Here is a 15,995-nt window from a genome sequence, read left to right on the forward strand (position 1 = left end):
TGTTCATTATTTAGTGTTATATTGCCAAAGATAATATAATACAACTAAATATTTTTTTAGACTATTTTTTTCAAAGCGCAATGTCATGGACAATTTACTCTATAACTATATTTTGCTGTGTTCACATAAATTGAATACAATTATGTTTATCCGCATTCTTCAAATACATTGATGGAATACTACTATAAGCGTTATATATCTTTCAGACATCTACAATTCTCTCAAGATATGATGGAACGACATTCAAGAACACGAAAGTAAAGATTACTTATTTTCGAGTAACTTCATTGTCTGAGGTTACAAAAAGGTCAAAAGCAAGTAACTCCGGAGTTGAGAAAAGCACAAACAGGTTGAATGTCGAAGTACAAAGAGTGTCCTCTTTTAAGACATTAAAACGTCCAGTTATAAACAAGAGAAATGAAAATAAAGGTTTCGAACTATTTTCCGGACCTAGTAAACCAAAACATAATGGATTGACTTTAGACGATTTGGGGGCAGTCTACAGTTTTTCTGGAAAATCCCCAGGCCGACAAGCACTGGTCTGCAAAACACCCTCAAAACAAGGCCTTCAGTCACAACCTGAAAATATATTTAGACCATATTCATTGCGGCCCATCAACAGCTTGAAAATAAAGCACAAAACAAGGCAGAAAATGCTCTTTAAATTTATATCTGGGGTAAAATAGACCTCTTCGGGGGTCTCGGAAATTGCCCATAAAAACCACATTTTTACATAAACCCGGCAATCACATTTAACTTTCCGGGTAAGAATACGCACACAGTCAACAACATGCTTTGCACTATCAAAGCAAATGCTTTCAAACTAACTCAAACAAAATGGGTCATTACCGTTTACTTTTTTTGCACTGTTAACTTATTTAAACCCACCGTTGAAATCTGTCAAATGCCGGCTGCTTCAAGCAGGAAGTACATGTGTTTACTTCTCACTCAGCATGTTGTTGTTGTTGACTAAAATTCAGGTCACTTAGTTTCGAATTACTAAAAACATGTGAAATTACTAGAATATTGACCATTTATACTTACATTTCAGCTCCTGGAGTCAAAAAACAATTTGTTTTAGGCCATACACCTTAAATTCAGGAAATTGACCGGGGCCAATGCGCAGATAAGGCTAAAAAACTGTAGACTGCCTCCTTAAGATAGCAGTCAAAAGTTTTAAACCCATCTAAATTTGAATTATTTGTATACTTCAGTCAATTCTGGATGAAACTGGGTGGTTTTCTTCGTGAAATAACTGCAATGTACAATTGCATACTATTTTTAGTGAGCATATCAGCGGCGGCATTTTCACGCAACTTTTTGGTCATTTTTGGGGTTTTCTACCCAAGTCTAAAAATCACTCAGTTTGCACAGATATGAAATGTAGGTATAATCATATTGCCACAAATGACTCCTAATGAGTGTCATCAGTCATCCTGAGTAAAAAATTGTTCACAACACCGGTCAAAGTTAAAAAATAAAATAATTTTGATGATTTTTTCCATAAAATCAGTGTGTTTTACTCACTTTTCATCAAAGTTGATGCACATTTAGGGGTTTAAATGGTTTGAAAGGCACTAAATGTTGTATAAATAGTTGATTTAAGTCAACTTTGTATTACTTTCATAAACAACTAAGCCTATGGCACACAGAAACAGAGACTGCAGCTCTAAAGCAGATGTGCGTACAATGCAAGGGAGGTAATTCCTATAGCCATATGTGACCATGAAGTTCCAAGTCTTAATACACTCACATTTTTTGGTCTAAATATTTGTCTTATGGTAATATGATGCCATTGAAGCAAGATTAGAGCCCCAAAACAATGACCTGGTGATATTTTGCAGATAAAACCTTCATTTGTGGGAGTCTTTATAGGCCAGGGTATAATTTTGTGAAAGTTGCTATTCAGTCAACATCTATTTATCTACTTTGGACATACATTTGTACTTAGTGTGAAAATGCCTTTTAATTACAGAAAAAGTGCGGGGAATATTAGCACACGCAGGAGCAGAGGCAAGAAAGCCACCCAGTTTAAGCTGGGAAACAAGCCGAAATGGACCACATCCACTGAAATACACCAACCTGGAGTTTCCAGTGCAAGTTCCGAGGCGCCGAAAGCTTCTAAACGACTGGTACGGCTGACAGACAAGGAAGCCAGGGACAGTCAATTCGTCAGAACCACAGCAGGGTTAGCACAGGCAGACACTTTAGCATACACTCTCAGACCTAAACATGAAAAGGAAGAAAAAACAGATTGTGAGTGTGACCGCAATGAAAATTTCATTGTGAATAATGAGAAAATGCTGGCACTTATTAAAGATGTACATGCAAGTGGTTGTAAGAAGCCAAACATGAAAATGAAAGTTACACGTGCTGGTCTGTGTGTCTACATCTGTGTAAAATGTAGTTACTGTGGATTTAATTCGCAAACATTGCCAATGTCGGACACAATCCAGACCGCAAGAGGCCCCCCTGCAGGATTTTTGAACTATTTAGTAGCAATGCCAGTGCTTAAATCTAAAATTGGAATGGATGATGTAGCTACTGTATTAACATGGCTTAATATTAAGGCGCCATGCAAGCAAACATTTCAAAAAAAGTTTAATGACTTGGGACAAGCACAAACAGAACTGAGCGACAAACAATTGGAACTAAACCAGGACTATGTCGCAAATGTCATGATAAAAGCCGGCTTCGAACCTGCAGTTGACATCCAATTTGACGTCGCCTACACATGTCGACCCCAGGGGGGATGCGAAAAGTCTACACAAAGCTTTGGGGCCCTGGTAGAACACAATACAGGTCAAAAACTCCCACTTGCCATAGCCATGGCCAACAAGCATTGCAGAAAAAGGTACTGCAGGCATGATAACTGCTCAAAAACCTTTGCAGCTGAGGCCTCCATTGCAAGCAGTGAGCGAGTATTACTTCACAGGTCATTGGATAAAGTGAAAGATGGTCCTTTTGCAGTAAAGTCAATAACCACCGACTCTGGTACGCAATCGGCAAAGGCTATACGGGATTACTATGAGCTTAAAAAGCAAACAAATCACTTAAAAAAGCAGACGGCCACCCACTACAAGTGCTTTGTTCACAAGCTGAGAGCTCTCGAAAGACATGTGCGCGCCGCAAAGTCAGACATCAAATCCATTCCAAAAAAGTACAACAAAGACGAATACATGCGTAAGCTGGCCAGCTGCCTCCGCTGCCGAGTGCGCATTGAACTGGAAAGACTGCGAAAACAGAGCTGCAGTGATGAGCTTTTTCTTCGATCTGCCAAATTAGCTATAGAAAACATCATGCATTGATTCTCCGGAGATCACAAGATGTGCAAGGAACGCTCACGAGTGTGCACCTATCGAGTGACCAGCTCGTACAAACATTTGCCCTATGGAGAGCCACTAGCACTCCAGGAGAGTGACAAGAAAATTGTTTTAGGAAACATTAATAAAACATTTGATGCCACGGGGTTGAAAGAAGTGGCAAAGCTCTTTAACACAAATGCTTGTGAAAGCTTAAATGCATCTGTGTTTCATTATGCGCCCAAAACTTCTTTCTATGCTAGAAACTTTGCAGCTCTGTGTCATTCTGCAGTTCATACAAGGTCTTTGGGGCCCAGCAAATCATCAATGAAGGTGGCAGAAAAGGTGACAGGGAAAAAAATCAGTTTACATAGCATGATATACAACCAACTGAAGGCCAAGGATCGCAGACGGGAATATGACAGCCGCAGGAAGGCCTCAGTGCGGTATAAAATAGTCAGATTCTACCTTAGAAAGCGGCACGCAAACAGAGCCCTGTACCGGGACGGTCTATATGCCTCTGAAAGTATGCCATCTACAAGTGCTGCTGACCATAGCTATGGACTTAAAGTGTAAAACAGAAAAACTTGTGATGTACAGTACATGCAAACTGCAAACGGCAACATAACAATAACCTAACTTGTATATTTACCGCAGACCACAGACAGCATTCCCTGAAGCCCCTGTGACCTGAGCATTGACCATTTGTAAGGCACACTTTGCGGGAATTATTAACAGTTACTGGCTCATACGATAAATGCTCTATATTAATGCAGAGCTTATTGTGGCAGAGGTGTGAGATATGGATATTGCGCTGCAGTGCACTGTGTCCGGGATCACACAGATAGTACTTGAGACGGTGGACTTTTAGCTTGATGCGCTTGCCCGATACAACAGCACGGTGCACACCATAGCCGTACCTATCTGTTTCACCAGTCCACAGGCAACACAGACCAACCAACTCACTCTTTTCACCCAGAACAGCTTCCAGTTTCACTACAAGCTGATCCGGGGGAAAACTCGAAAAAAAAGCAGCGGCCATGAGTCACAGGGTCTTAAGCACAGATGAATCTGAAGAAAAGTGAAGTAAATACTCTTAATTTTGTAGCATCACATTCTATTATGCCTATTCAGAAGATTTCACTCTCTGAAAGGTAAATTTAAACCACCTATGATAAGTATAGTGGTTAAACTGTCATGCAAAGTAGGGTTTTATTCAAAAATCAGGCTTACCTCCCCCTACTGAAATGTTAATATCTCTGCTCAAATTGGTCAGAATTGAATGGGAAAACTGTTTTTAGGTGTTGATGATTCTATTTTATCAAAAAAAGTCACATTTGACTATGCGGCGTAGGGTGTGAAATTTGGCATTTTTTACCTTAAGGGGGCAGTCTACAGTTTTTCTGGAAAATCCCCAGGCCGACAAGCACTGGTCTGCAAAACACCCTCAAAACAAGGCCTTCAGTCACAACCTGAAAATATATTTAGACCATATTCATTGCGGCCCATCAACAGCTTGAAAATAAAGCACAAAACAAGGCAGAAAATGCTCTTTAAATTTATATCTGGGGTAAAATAGACCTCTTCGGGGGTCTCGGAAATTGCCCATAAAAACCACATTTTTACATAAACCCGGCAATCACATTTAACTTTCCGGGTAAGAATACGCACACAGTCAACAACATGCTTTGCACTATCAAAGCAAATGCTTTCAAACTAACTCAAACAAAATGGGTCATTACCGTTTACTTTTTTTGCACTGTTAACTTATTTAAACCCACCGTTGAAATCTGTCAAATGCCGGCTGCTTCAAGCAGGAAGTACATGTGTTTACTTCTCACTCAGCATGTTGTTGTTGTTGACTAAAATTCAGGTCACTTAGTTTCGAATTACTAAAAACATGTGAAATTACTAGAATATTGACCATTTATACTTACATTTCAGCTCCTGGAGTCAAAAAACAATTTGTTTTAGGCCATACACCTTAAATTCAGGAAATTGACCGGGGCCAATGCGCAGATAAGGCTAAAAAACTGTAGACTGCCTCCTTAATGCAATCATTGACGCCATTTAAAAATGGCGTCGATTTAGTGACGCAAGAATCTGTTGCTGAACTGCATAAAACTACACCCAAGTGTTCATGAAGTATTTTTTTCCGGAAGTGACGAACGATCTCCGAATAACCGACGAAGATTTACGAGGATTTCCGATTCACAGCCTAGCAGTTGCAGTCATATGCGAGGCCATTTCAAAAGGAGATGATCCGTACAAGTTTTACTGTATAATCGAAAAGAATAACTTGGAAAATGTGCTGACTGAATTGTACACTAGTGTACATTGGAAGAAATTGGGTAAATATTGATTTATGCCATTGTTTATTAACAAAAAAAGTATCTACATAATAAATATAATAAGGACAATGCACTAAATAAATGATGCAATTTCACAAACCTTCAGTCGGATATCGTTGACCTTCTATTTCATGTTGATTGAAAAGAAAAAGTAAATGAAAAAGTAAAACATAACTATATTATTTAACTTCATTTTGCACTGTTTTGATAATTGAAGATGCATTAAGTTCAGGAGAATGATATACCGATTAAATTTTAATATACACATTAAATAGTTATTTGGTCGATTACCTTTCTATGGCCATTCCTCTCCTGCCTCTGATTCCAGCAGGGCAGTTATTACTTACTGGCGATCGATTGGTCATTGTCGGCTCGGGTATTACTTACATGTACCCCGGGTACGGTAAATATACTTTATCGTACCCGGTCGATATTAGACAGTACCCGAGTTGTATGTCCGTCCTAAGTCCGATGTCGTAAAATGCGCTACCGATTATTTTAAACAAACTTATCTTTAAAAAAAACTGCATCAACAGGCTTTTGAGTATGAGTTTCGATAATATAGAGGCCATTTAACAGAAAATAGACATAAATGTGAGTATAATTAAAATAAAAAGCCGACAACGACCGATTTAGCGTTAAATTGCCCTGGTACCTTTTAGTATATTTACCGTACCCGGGGTACATGTAGGTATACTTAAGAGTACCCGGGGAACATGTAAGTAGTACCCGAGCCGACAATGACCAATCGAGACTTACTGGCATCACTAAGTATTCTAGCATTGGAAAACCAGGTATTCGAGGAAAAGAGTGAGCTGAACGCCGTAATATTACTACTGTCGAAACCTCGAAAGTCCGACCGGACTTGTTATTTGTTGTTGTTGTTTTCTCCAGGGTTCTCCATGTACTGCGCTCTGTACCCGTCCGTAGTGAGAGACGCACGGACGAACATCAGTTTGCAAGAATTCATTGACGATGATGGGTAAGCTTTTTCTCTGTCTTTTTAAATAATGTTTAATTATTTAAATTCGTTGGCAAGAAATTTCGTGGATTTCTTATGTTGAAATAGTAAGAAATATGCCTCGAATGTTTGCCGTTTTGTCGACCATGTGGGAATTTATAAAAAAAAACGACGAACTACTTTCAGGCCGGAGTGGGCGGACCGTATTATTGAGCTCATGACGGAGCCCTCTTGGACGATGGGATGGGTGCAAAAAATGGTCCGCGGTCATGTGACAGAGGAGGAATACAACATGGCGATGAACACACTGTTCGTCAAATTGCACATGTTGGACCCGCAGTCTGTCATTCCGACCTTTCATCTGCTGAATCACATCCGAGGTACGTGCTGGAAATAATTAAATATACACATATTTAGGTGTTGTCCTTATTTGCATATAGGTACATGTTGGCAACATATCTATAGAACATAGTTGTGTTAATAACATATCCACAGGTACGCTGTGGTGTTAATTATATATGAGCCGCGCTCTGCGAAAATGGGGATTATGTATGTGGGTCCCAGATTAGCCTGGGCAGTCCGCACAGGCTAACCAGGGTAGAAACTTCCGTTAAAACTTGATTTTTGCTACGAAGAGACTTTTGTAAAACAAAAAAAAATATCATAAAAGCGGAAAGTGTCGTCCCTGATTAGCCTGTGCGGACTACAAAGTCTAATCAGAGACGACACTTTACGCATATGCATTAAACCCCTTTTTCACAGAGCACGGCCCATATCCATAGATACGTGTTGGCATAAATTATTTATCACCTTATAATCACATTCAAACATTGGTGCAAATAAAGTATAGACAAAATAGACAGGTTTCCCGTTTGTTTGACGATTATAAATCATTTTCCGTATTCATTGGTTTGAACTATCGAAAAACTGTGTTTTCGCTTTTTCTACAACATTCTCCTTTTTGTATCGAGTTATTAATACTTTGTTTGATTGATGGCTTGTTACGTTGCATTTGGCTATAATAAGGTACATGTATATAATAAATATATAAGTGTATGATTGTGACAGCGGGACTGTCGCACAACCAATTCATGAGACGCAACCCACCGAAACATGCAATAGCTTACTGATTAAATAAACTTAATTTAGTAATACACATTTCGCAAGGTATATAAAGTGACTTAATAAAATAACGTATATTTTGTAAGCAAAGAGTTTGTGTCTTCATTTCAGCTCTCCCGGAATGCAACCTAGAGCTGGCCACCCGGGACTACCTCGGAGGCCCACTGGACGCTGCGGCACTCAGCGCGCATGAGCGGACGGCCGTAACAAAGGAGACCATGCCTAGTAACGGCACGTCGCGCATGAGCCTCGACAAAATCGAAGTTTTTAACGGCATTGACGTCGAGGAGTTTATAATGACGGAAGCACGTAACGTCGGCGTCTGGAACGGGCGACGTCCCGACAATAAAAGAACTAGTGACCTCCAGGATAGATGCAGCGTCATGTAATCTCGTGATCACATTTGGCCGTTTCCGGTTCTCGTCGAAAAAAATGCGCACGCATCCAGATGTCGGAAAAAGCTCGCAAACCCTTTGTAATAAGCATCAATTGTTCGTCTGTGACAACGAAATGAACAAACGCATGCGTTAGTTGTGACGATGTTACAAATACGTTTCGTTGACTCGGACCTTCTATCTAATGACGTCGAGGTCTGGGCGGATTTATACAATAACACATGTGTTTTGATTTTGTGGGAGAAAATCTCCAGTGTGCTTCCATATTGAATGTTATTTTGTTCATTCGACTTATTTTGTACCAAAATCATCATATGTGTCTTCTGTGAATGTTTTAATTGTTAAGCGTACATTTTGGGGATGAACAAATGCGAATAATACGGTATCGATGCATAAGTTATGCTATTCACACATTTTTGAATGTATGACAAGTATTGATAAACATTTCGTTTGTAATACGTAACGATTTAATATCATACATCGATGACAAGCGACATTTACACGTGTTCGCTTCAACGCTTGTTAATTATGGTAGATCTAATAAGTCACAGGCTTATCAGGGACGACATGTTCCGCCCAAACTGGATTCTCGCTAAGAAGAGACTTTCTTTAAACACAAATACCATAAAAGCGGAGACTGTCGTCCCTGATTTGCATGTTAACATGCATTAAACCCAGTTTTCCCAAAACGCTGCTCTTATTAATCTTTTTATCGCATAATGTTCAAAGTTGTGCCTTTGTTATTATTATTAATGGTTGCTAAATATGTTAATATTTGAATATATAATTTAATATGTTGTATATGTAAATATATTTGTATATATGTAACATAAAATAACATGTAAATATGTTTGAATATGTTATATGTAATACAAAAAGTTGTTGCGATGAATTCATATTTTATTTACGTTTAAAATTAAAATAACACAATCTAATATTAATATAAAATAAACAAAACTGAATTGGTACAAAAGCGTGTTCTTGTTTTTATTCCAAATCGTACGTAACAGCGTCTACGTTGCATGTTATGATCACCTGAAGTCTATCTTTAGTTGTGTAAACTATTTCAAAATATTCAAAGCTGCAGCCTAATAATGGATACTTATACATTTAATTAAAACCATCGATTTAGTCAAGACAAAGTATAAGGGTATGCTGGATTCGCAATATTCGTGTGTGTTTAGGTCTGTTTTACTTCCTGTCCTTGCCCGTCCGTCTTCCTGTCTGTCTGTCTGACCGTCTGTGTGTCCGTAGACAAACAATTTTTCGATTGCCGATTATAACTCCTACACTATTTAAGGTACACCAATAATACATGCATTCACTTAACCTTATATGAAAAAGATGCGCATGTGCAATTCTGCATCAGGCTTCGTTAAAACTTGTTCGAAAATTATGCCCCCTGCCCTTCGAACATTGAATCATTGTAACATGATTATTGTACCCTACTTGCTACATATCGTACGGACGGACGAACACAGACAGGAAGAAAAACATACGCGACTAATTTCCCTTGGTAAGCTGGTTTACCAGTTCTAACTGCACTGATGTCCTACTTGATTTGGATGTATGGGAAGAATTTCCCGAGAACCAACCCCCGGGAGAAAGTTTCGTCCCTACTAAGACGGATTAGCGCAGTTTGTAGAGTGCTTGGCACCAAATATGAGAGTCGCGAGTCGGTTCCTCGGTCCGGTCTTAGGTCACATTACTATTGCGCGGGCTGGTTATTCAAACCTTTCTACGGCCATCCTCCCCATACCTCTTATTGAAATAAGGCATCTATTAGTTTAAAACCATGTTTTTAGCTCGATCGCATAGAAAGTCTTAGGCTTATATGAAACGCTCTTGAGTCCGTTGCCTGGGCCTAGCCAGTACTTGCTGTCTATGGGTGAGAACTTAACAACGCTCAAACAGTGGGGATCAAACCCGTGACCTCCCGATCGCTAGGCGGACACAATAACCTTTGCGACACAGCGATCTTTAAACGCCAAGGCCGTTGCTTCTGGCCAATGTATGTTCAGTTAGAACTGCTAAACCAACAAACCAAGGTAAGTGAGAGTTGGTAAAGTGAGCGCCTTGACGAGAATGCATATCGTGGAAAACAGAGAAATCAGTGAAAAATCTAACAACAAACAAAAAAACAAAACTGTGACACGTTCGGTTTGATGAGCCGTGCTCTGTGAACACGGGGATCAATGCATGTGCGTAAAGTGTTGTCCCAGAACAGCCTGTGCAGTCCGCATAGGCTAATCAGGGACGACATTTCGCTTTCATGATATTTTCGTTTCAAGAAAGTCTCTTCTTAGCAAAAGTCAAAATTTTGCGGAAAGTGTCGTCAATGATAAGCCTATGCGAACAGCACAGGCTAATCTGGGACGGCACTTTACGCACATGCATTAAACCGCTTTTTCACGGAGCACAGTCCATATGTATAATTGTATAAGTGTATAAAGCATATTAACATATTTAATTTAATTCAATTTTATTTTATTTCATTGATCACATAAGTAATTAAAATAGGTAAACACAATTTATGACTGTCTACGTATTTAAACCATCCGTTCACAGCATTGATGAATGGTTGTTTATGTTTAATGTTTACGATGATTTTAATGTCTTGTCGTGTCAATAATAAACATGCATTGATGCTACTTCTTTTGAATGGATCAGAGATTATCATAATAAGTTTAACCATTAATACACTTTCTATTGCAGTTATTGATTTTCACTTTGAGTGTAAGAAGGCTCCACATTGCTTGTATAGAGCATCTATTTGAAAATGAATCAGGTTTTATTCTATGAAATATGAGCGATTTTTAAATGAAAGGTTTAAAGACGTGCGCTAAAAAGTAAACAAGGAGAAATTAACAAGTTTATGGATGATAGAGTGATGTGGGCTTTTCTGATTGATTGATTGATTTTAATTAAATTCTAATATGATTAAAATGCACCGCTGTATAAGTTGTAATAATTTGAACGTTCAACATTAAATAACGTATTAGTAAACAGTTACATTTTATTTCGCAAATACGCATCTACGTTTATTTTTTTAAAATCATCTACGTCTAATGTTTTAAGTCATCGACGTCTAATGTTATAAACTGATTTGCTACATGCGTTGCAATATAGTAGAGAAGTAAACGAGCTTTATACCAAGAAAGATACAGGACTTTTAATTACATAACTTTTATCAATTGATAAACAACGTTTCCATCAAATGGAATTATTTCACGAGCAAAGGAACATTCGATAGAGTAATAAGACTTTAAGGGAACAAATATTATAAGTGGGGAGGGACTTAAAGGATTTGTAAACAAGTTCAAAGAACCTAAACATGCAGGTTTTGGAAAGAAGAAGGTTTTTCGGTAGTGTTTTCATTCTGACGACAATTTTATGTGCATGTAATAAGTATAAATTGTTATTGTGACGTCAAATTTCATCATTATCATCATAAAACACCACCTTAAATCCTTAATAATGACATTAATATAGTAACTGTATCGGTACCACTTCCATCATCTTGACAAACACCGACGACATCATCAGCAAACAAATTTTCTTTAAGAACAACAACAACAGCAACAAAAAGAACTACTTTTACATGAAATATCAAAAACAACAACTACTACTACTACTACTACTGCTTCTTTAATTAGGAATAGCTTGTATTTAATGTAAATTGTTTTTATTTGAATTTAAAAACAAATAACTGTGATGATGATGATGATGATGATGATGATGATGATGATGATGATGATGATGATGATGATGATGATGATGATGATGATGATGATGATGATGATGATGATGATGATGATAATGATGATGATGATGATGATGATGATGATGATGATGATGATGATGATGATGATGATGATGATGATGATGATGATGATGATGATGATGATTATGATGATGATGGTCATCATCATTTTTACTTAAGCTTTCATTAGTATTAATTTATTATATAAATTAAGTTGCTGTTGTTCCTGTAACTAAGTGACTACTTCTGTACTACAACAACTATTGATACAACTTTCATTATTTGTTTATCAAAGCGCTGCGAGGTTTAAAAGTACTAAGTTTTCTCATTCACAGAAGGATGTGGCGACATCGGTACATATAACCCCGGAGCGCACATTGCCAATACCGGAACTGGTATCGGTAGGTCGTTTTAGACATAGTTTCCTCCGTTTTATCGTTATTGTTATATATGCAAAGTGAACTCAATGTAATTGATAACATACACGTAAACGGTCATTGATGCCAAACACGTAAACGGTCATTGATGACAAACACGTAAACGGTCATTGATAACAAACACGTAAACGGTCATTGATAACAAACACGTAAACAGTCAATGATAACCAAAACGTAAACAGTCATTGATAACAAACAAGTAAACGGTCATTGAAAACAAACTCGTAAACGGTCATTGATAGCAAACACGTAAACGGTCGTTGATAACAAACACGTAAACAGTTATTGATAACAAACACATAAACAGTCATTGAAAACAAACACGTAAACGGTCGTTGATAGCAAACACGTAAACGGTCATTGATAGCAAACACGTAAACGGTCATTGATAACAAACACGTAAAGAGTCATTGATAACAAACACGTAAACGGTCATTGATAGCAAACACGTAAACGGTCATTGATAACAAATACGTAAACAGTCATTGATAACAAACACGTGAACAGTCATTTATAGCAAACACGTAAACGGTCGTTGATAACAAACACGTAAACGGTTATTGATAACAAACACGTAAATTAACACATAATTTTTAATCTGAACTCTTTACACGTTTAGGGCTGACATTTTTATTGGGTCTTCCGAGTCGCCTTGCTGCGGAACGCTCAACAACTGGAAATTCTTTGTGACGTCAATTTGGGACGTCACGATGCATCTATGGCGGCCGACATCGACATCAAGTTACGAACTTATTGCGCAACAAACATTTACAGGTAACGGAGATCAGACAAACTTAACTTGATTTTATTTAACAAGTTCCACACTAAAGTACAAGCTAATTCTCGGAAGGTTATTAAAAAAAATCTGCATATCTTTACACTGAAATTAAAGAGGGAATAATGACATTCGGCGTTTCGATTATTTTGTTTTACTTTGATTTTTTGCACGAATAGAACAAGAACACTGTTTTACACCTACGCCTAACAAATGTTTGTTATAAATTAAAACAATCAGTTGCCACAATTTTAGCCACCGATATTCTGATTACATAAACGGCACAGCAAAATATTGAACATAAGACATGTATGTTGAGTGTTTGTCAGAAGAGAACGAAGAACGTTCACATGATTTTATTAATAATTTTCCGTTCCTAATAATGCATTTAAAATGAACAAATTCTCAGCAATAACATAAAAATAAATAAAGAACTTCCACATGATTTACTTTATAGTTTGTCGTTCTTTATTTTGTATTTTAAATGTACCGCCGTCGGACTAAACACTCCTTTGTCGACGGGTACAGTAGAGGTTGAAATCGATGACGTCATAGGGTGGTGTGTGTGACATCACTCCATGTTCATGGCCGTTTTTGATTTAAGATTGTTATATTTATATACAATATATAAAACAGTTCATATGTGTGTGAATTAATGAACACTATTCACTTCATACACTTCCGGTTCATAGAAAACATTGTATCCGATGGTCTGCCCTTCCGCGAATGTTAGTGCTGCAATCGCGGTAAAAAGTGAATAGTGTTACCAGTTGACTGTCTTTTGGCCCTATTCCACCACGAAAACAAGCCCAAGATTCGCTACGATTTATCACATTTATTGAATCGGGAAGACTCGTGACAGTCTACGATTCAGTTACGACACTGGTACGATTGAGTTACGACGAATCGTGGGGTTCGGTTGAAGTCTTGCAAATAGGGTCGCGACTTCACTACGATGTGTAAGAATCTTCTGCGACTGTACTACGAACGATGCAGATCGGTCACGACTAAGCTAGGACCTCACCGAACGCACCCATTTATTCGGCGTCAATATCTACTGATATTGATTCTAACACCGCACGCGACTTGTTTTCTATAGACAAAGAAGGAAATCAAGTGTGGGTTATTCTGCAATAAATTGTGGGCGGAGCTGTATGTTTCGAAAATAGTTCCGAATAAATAAAGAAAACACTGCAGTAAAATGAACGTGCTAAATCCCGCTATAAAATAAATGCAATAAATGTAGCATGTATATAAATGTAATGAAACAACAAATTGTATATTTAGTGATAAGTGGCTTGACCACGCCTGCAAAGAATGGTTTTTTTTAAGAAACGTAATTCAGAAAACATTTATAGCATGTCAGCTTTTCAAAAGAATTAATACACGTGTGTTCATTTAGTTTCTATTAGTGTTGTTCTCAATGAAAGTGATGTAATTTGCAAAATATTTATGAATGAAAACGACGTCATATGTTTGTACAATTCAATGACGTCACTAAATAGTGAACTTTGTACTAAGAAGGGCAGAGTATTGAAAAATATACTTCACGTCCAAAAGCTTGAACCAAATCAATCCAAATCGTGTTAGAATATAAATAATATTTTTATATGATGGCTTGTTGTCGAATAACCGACAGAAAGGAGTATAGATTCGTGTTATCAAAGCACTCGTGCTCCGCATTCGTGATTTAATTCCTACGCATCTACTGTATACTCCTTACTGTGGGTTATTCGACAACAAAACATGATAGAAAAATAATAATTCTTAATCATTCTTTACAAAATCGTAACTGTTTCGTAACTAAATCGCGAGAATCTTAGCGGGCTCGCAAATCACTCGGGGTGAACTCTTGAGAGTCTTGACAAAGTCGTAACTGATTCGTAGACAGATCACGTGATCACCGATTTCCCGATTGAGTCACGAATTACCTACGATTCTATCACGACGCCCAAGAACGCACTACGACGCTGTTACAAGTCAACTGCGATTAAATTCTGTCTTGGTCAAATTTTAAACACGTTTAAAATCTGGCCACGATTTTTCCTCACGAGTTGAAGGAATCACTTACGATCAGCCCGCGACTAACTACGAATGAGTTAGGACCTTCGCCGATTGAGCTAAGAATGTCCCCGACCTCAAAATATTGGAAATCGGGACAAATCGTGGGGAATCGGGTCGAAGTGGAATTCCCCTATTTGTTATTGTTACGCAGGTACACATCCCGTGCAGAGCTCATTCCTTCCAGCGTCGCAGCGGGTTCGAGCACCCAGAACCAGGTGCTGGCGGCCCCGGTCGTTGGGACGGAAGTTCCCTGGGCGATGATGCCGGATACTGCCAATACCTACGCCGCCGGAGCGGTTGTGACTGCCAGTAAGTAGCGGTTGTCTATGTATATCGCCAGCGACGGGATTCTCACATATTTACATCGTTTGAAAAAAGGGTACGTCTATCAACATTTGGTTTGATCGTCGCTCACTTTGTCCTTTTTTTAAAGTTCTTTTGGCCATTGATGTGATTTATGTGGTTGTTATGTTTGGTGTGATTGAGTGATTCATATGCTTTTATGTGATTGACGTTATCGATATAATCAATACGATTGCTGCGAGTCTGAGTATGTCTTAAAGAAGAAAAAACATACAAAGAAGAAACCAATGAAACAAAAACAAAACCGAAAATAATTTGTATTATCAGTTAATTGTTATGTTATGAGCTCGCATTTATTTCATTATGCGTATTCAGATGAGGATCCAGTAATCGTGGACGATAGCGTCACAATCAGCGACACTAAGACGTCACAGCCGATATTCACCATTGACGTCACGGATGCGGACTCAACCGATCTCGTGGCGGTTACTTCCGGTTCTACTGTTTTGATGAAAGTGAAAA

The 15,995-nt window shown here is 38.1% G+C and overlaps 1 protein-coding gene and 1 long non-coding RNA gene across 2 annotated transcripts; one reads left to right on the top strand and one right to left on the bottom strand.

The window, feature by feature from the left end:
• Positions 1-487: 487 nt before the first annotated feature.
• LOC127836140 (uncharacterized) lies at positions 488-5,349 on the bottom strand. Its single transcript, XR_008028620.1, has 4 exons — positions 5,084-5,349; positions 4,681-4,774; positions 889-999; positions 488-579 (listed from the first exon to the last, which is right to left on the bottom strand). It is a non-coding gene; the product is annotated as an uncharacterized LOC127836140 (long non-coding RNA).
• Positions 5,350-5,400: 51 nt separating this feature from the next.
• LOC127835308 (uncharacterized) lies at positions 5,401-8,819 on the top strand. Its single transcript, XM_052361667.1, has 4 exons — positions 5,401-5,653; positions 6,548-6,635; positions 6,801-6,994; positions 7,848-8,819. Exons 1-4 carry the CDS (start codon positions 5,443-5,445, stop codon positions 8,123-8,125), a joined length of 771 nt encoding a protein of 256 aa, XP_052217627.1. The 5' UTR covers positions 5,401-5,442; the 3' UTR covers positions 8,126-8,819.
• Positions 8,820-15,995: the final 7,176 nt, after the last annotated feature.

This window comes from Dreissena polymorpha, chromosome 6 (assembly GCF_020536995.1).
Source record: "Dreissena polymorpha isolate Duluth1 chromosome 6, UMN_Dpol_1.0, whole genome shotgun sequence".
In the NCBI taxonomy this organism is placed as follows: domain Eukaryota; kingdom Metazoa; phylum Mollusca; class Bivalvia; order Myida; family Dreissenidae; genus Dreissena; species Dreissena polymorpha.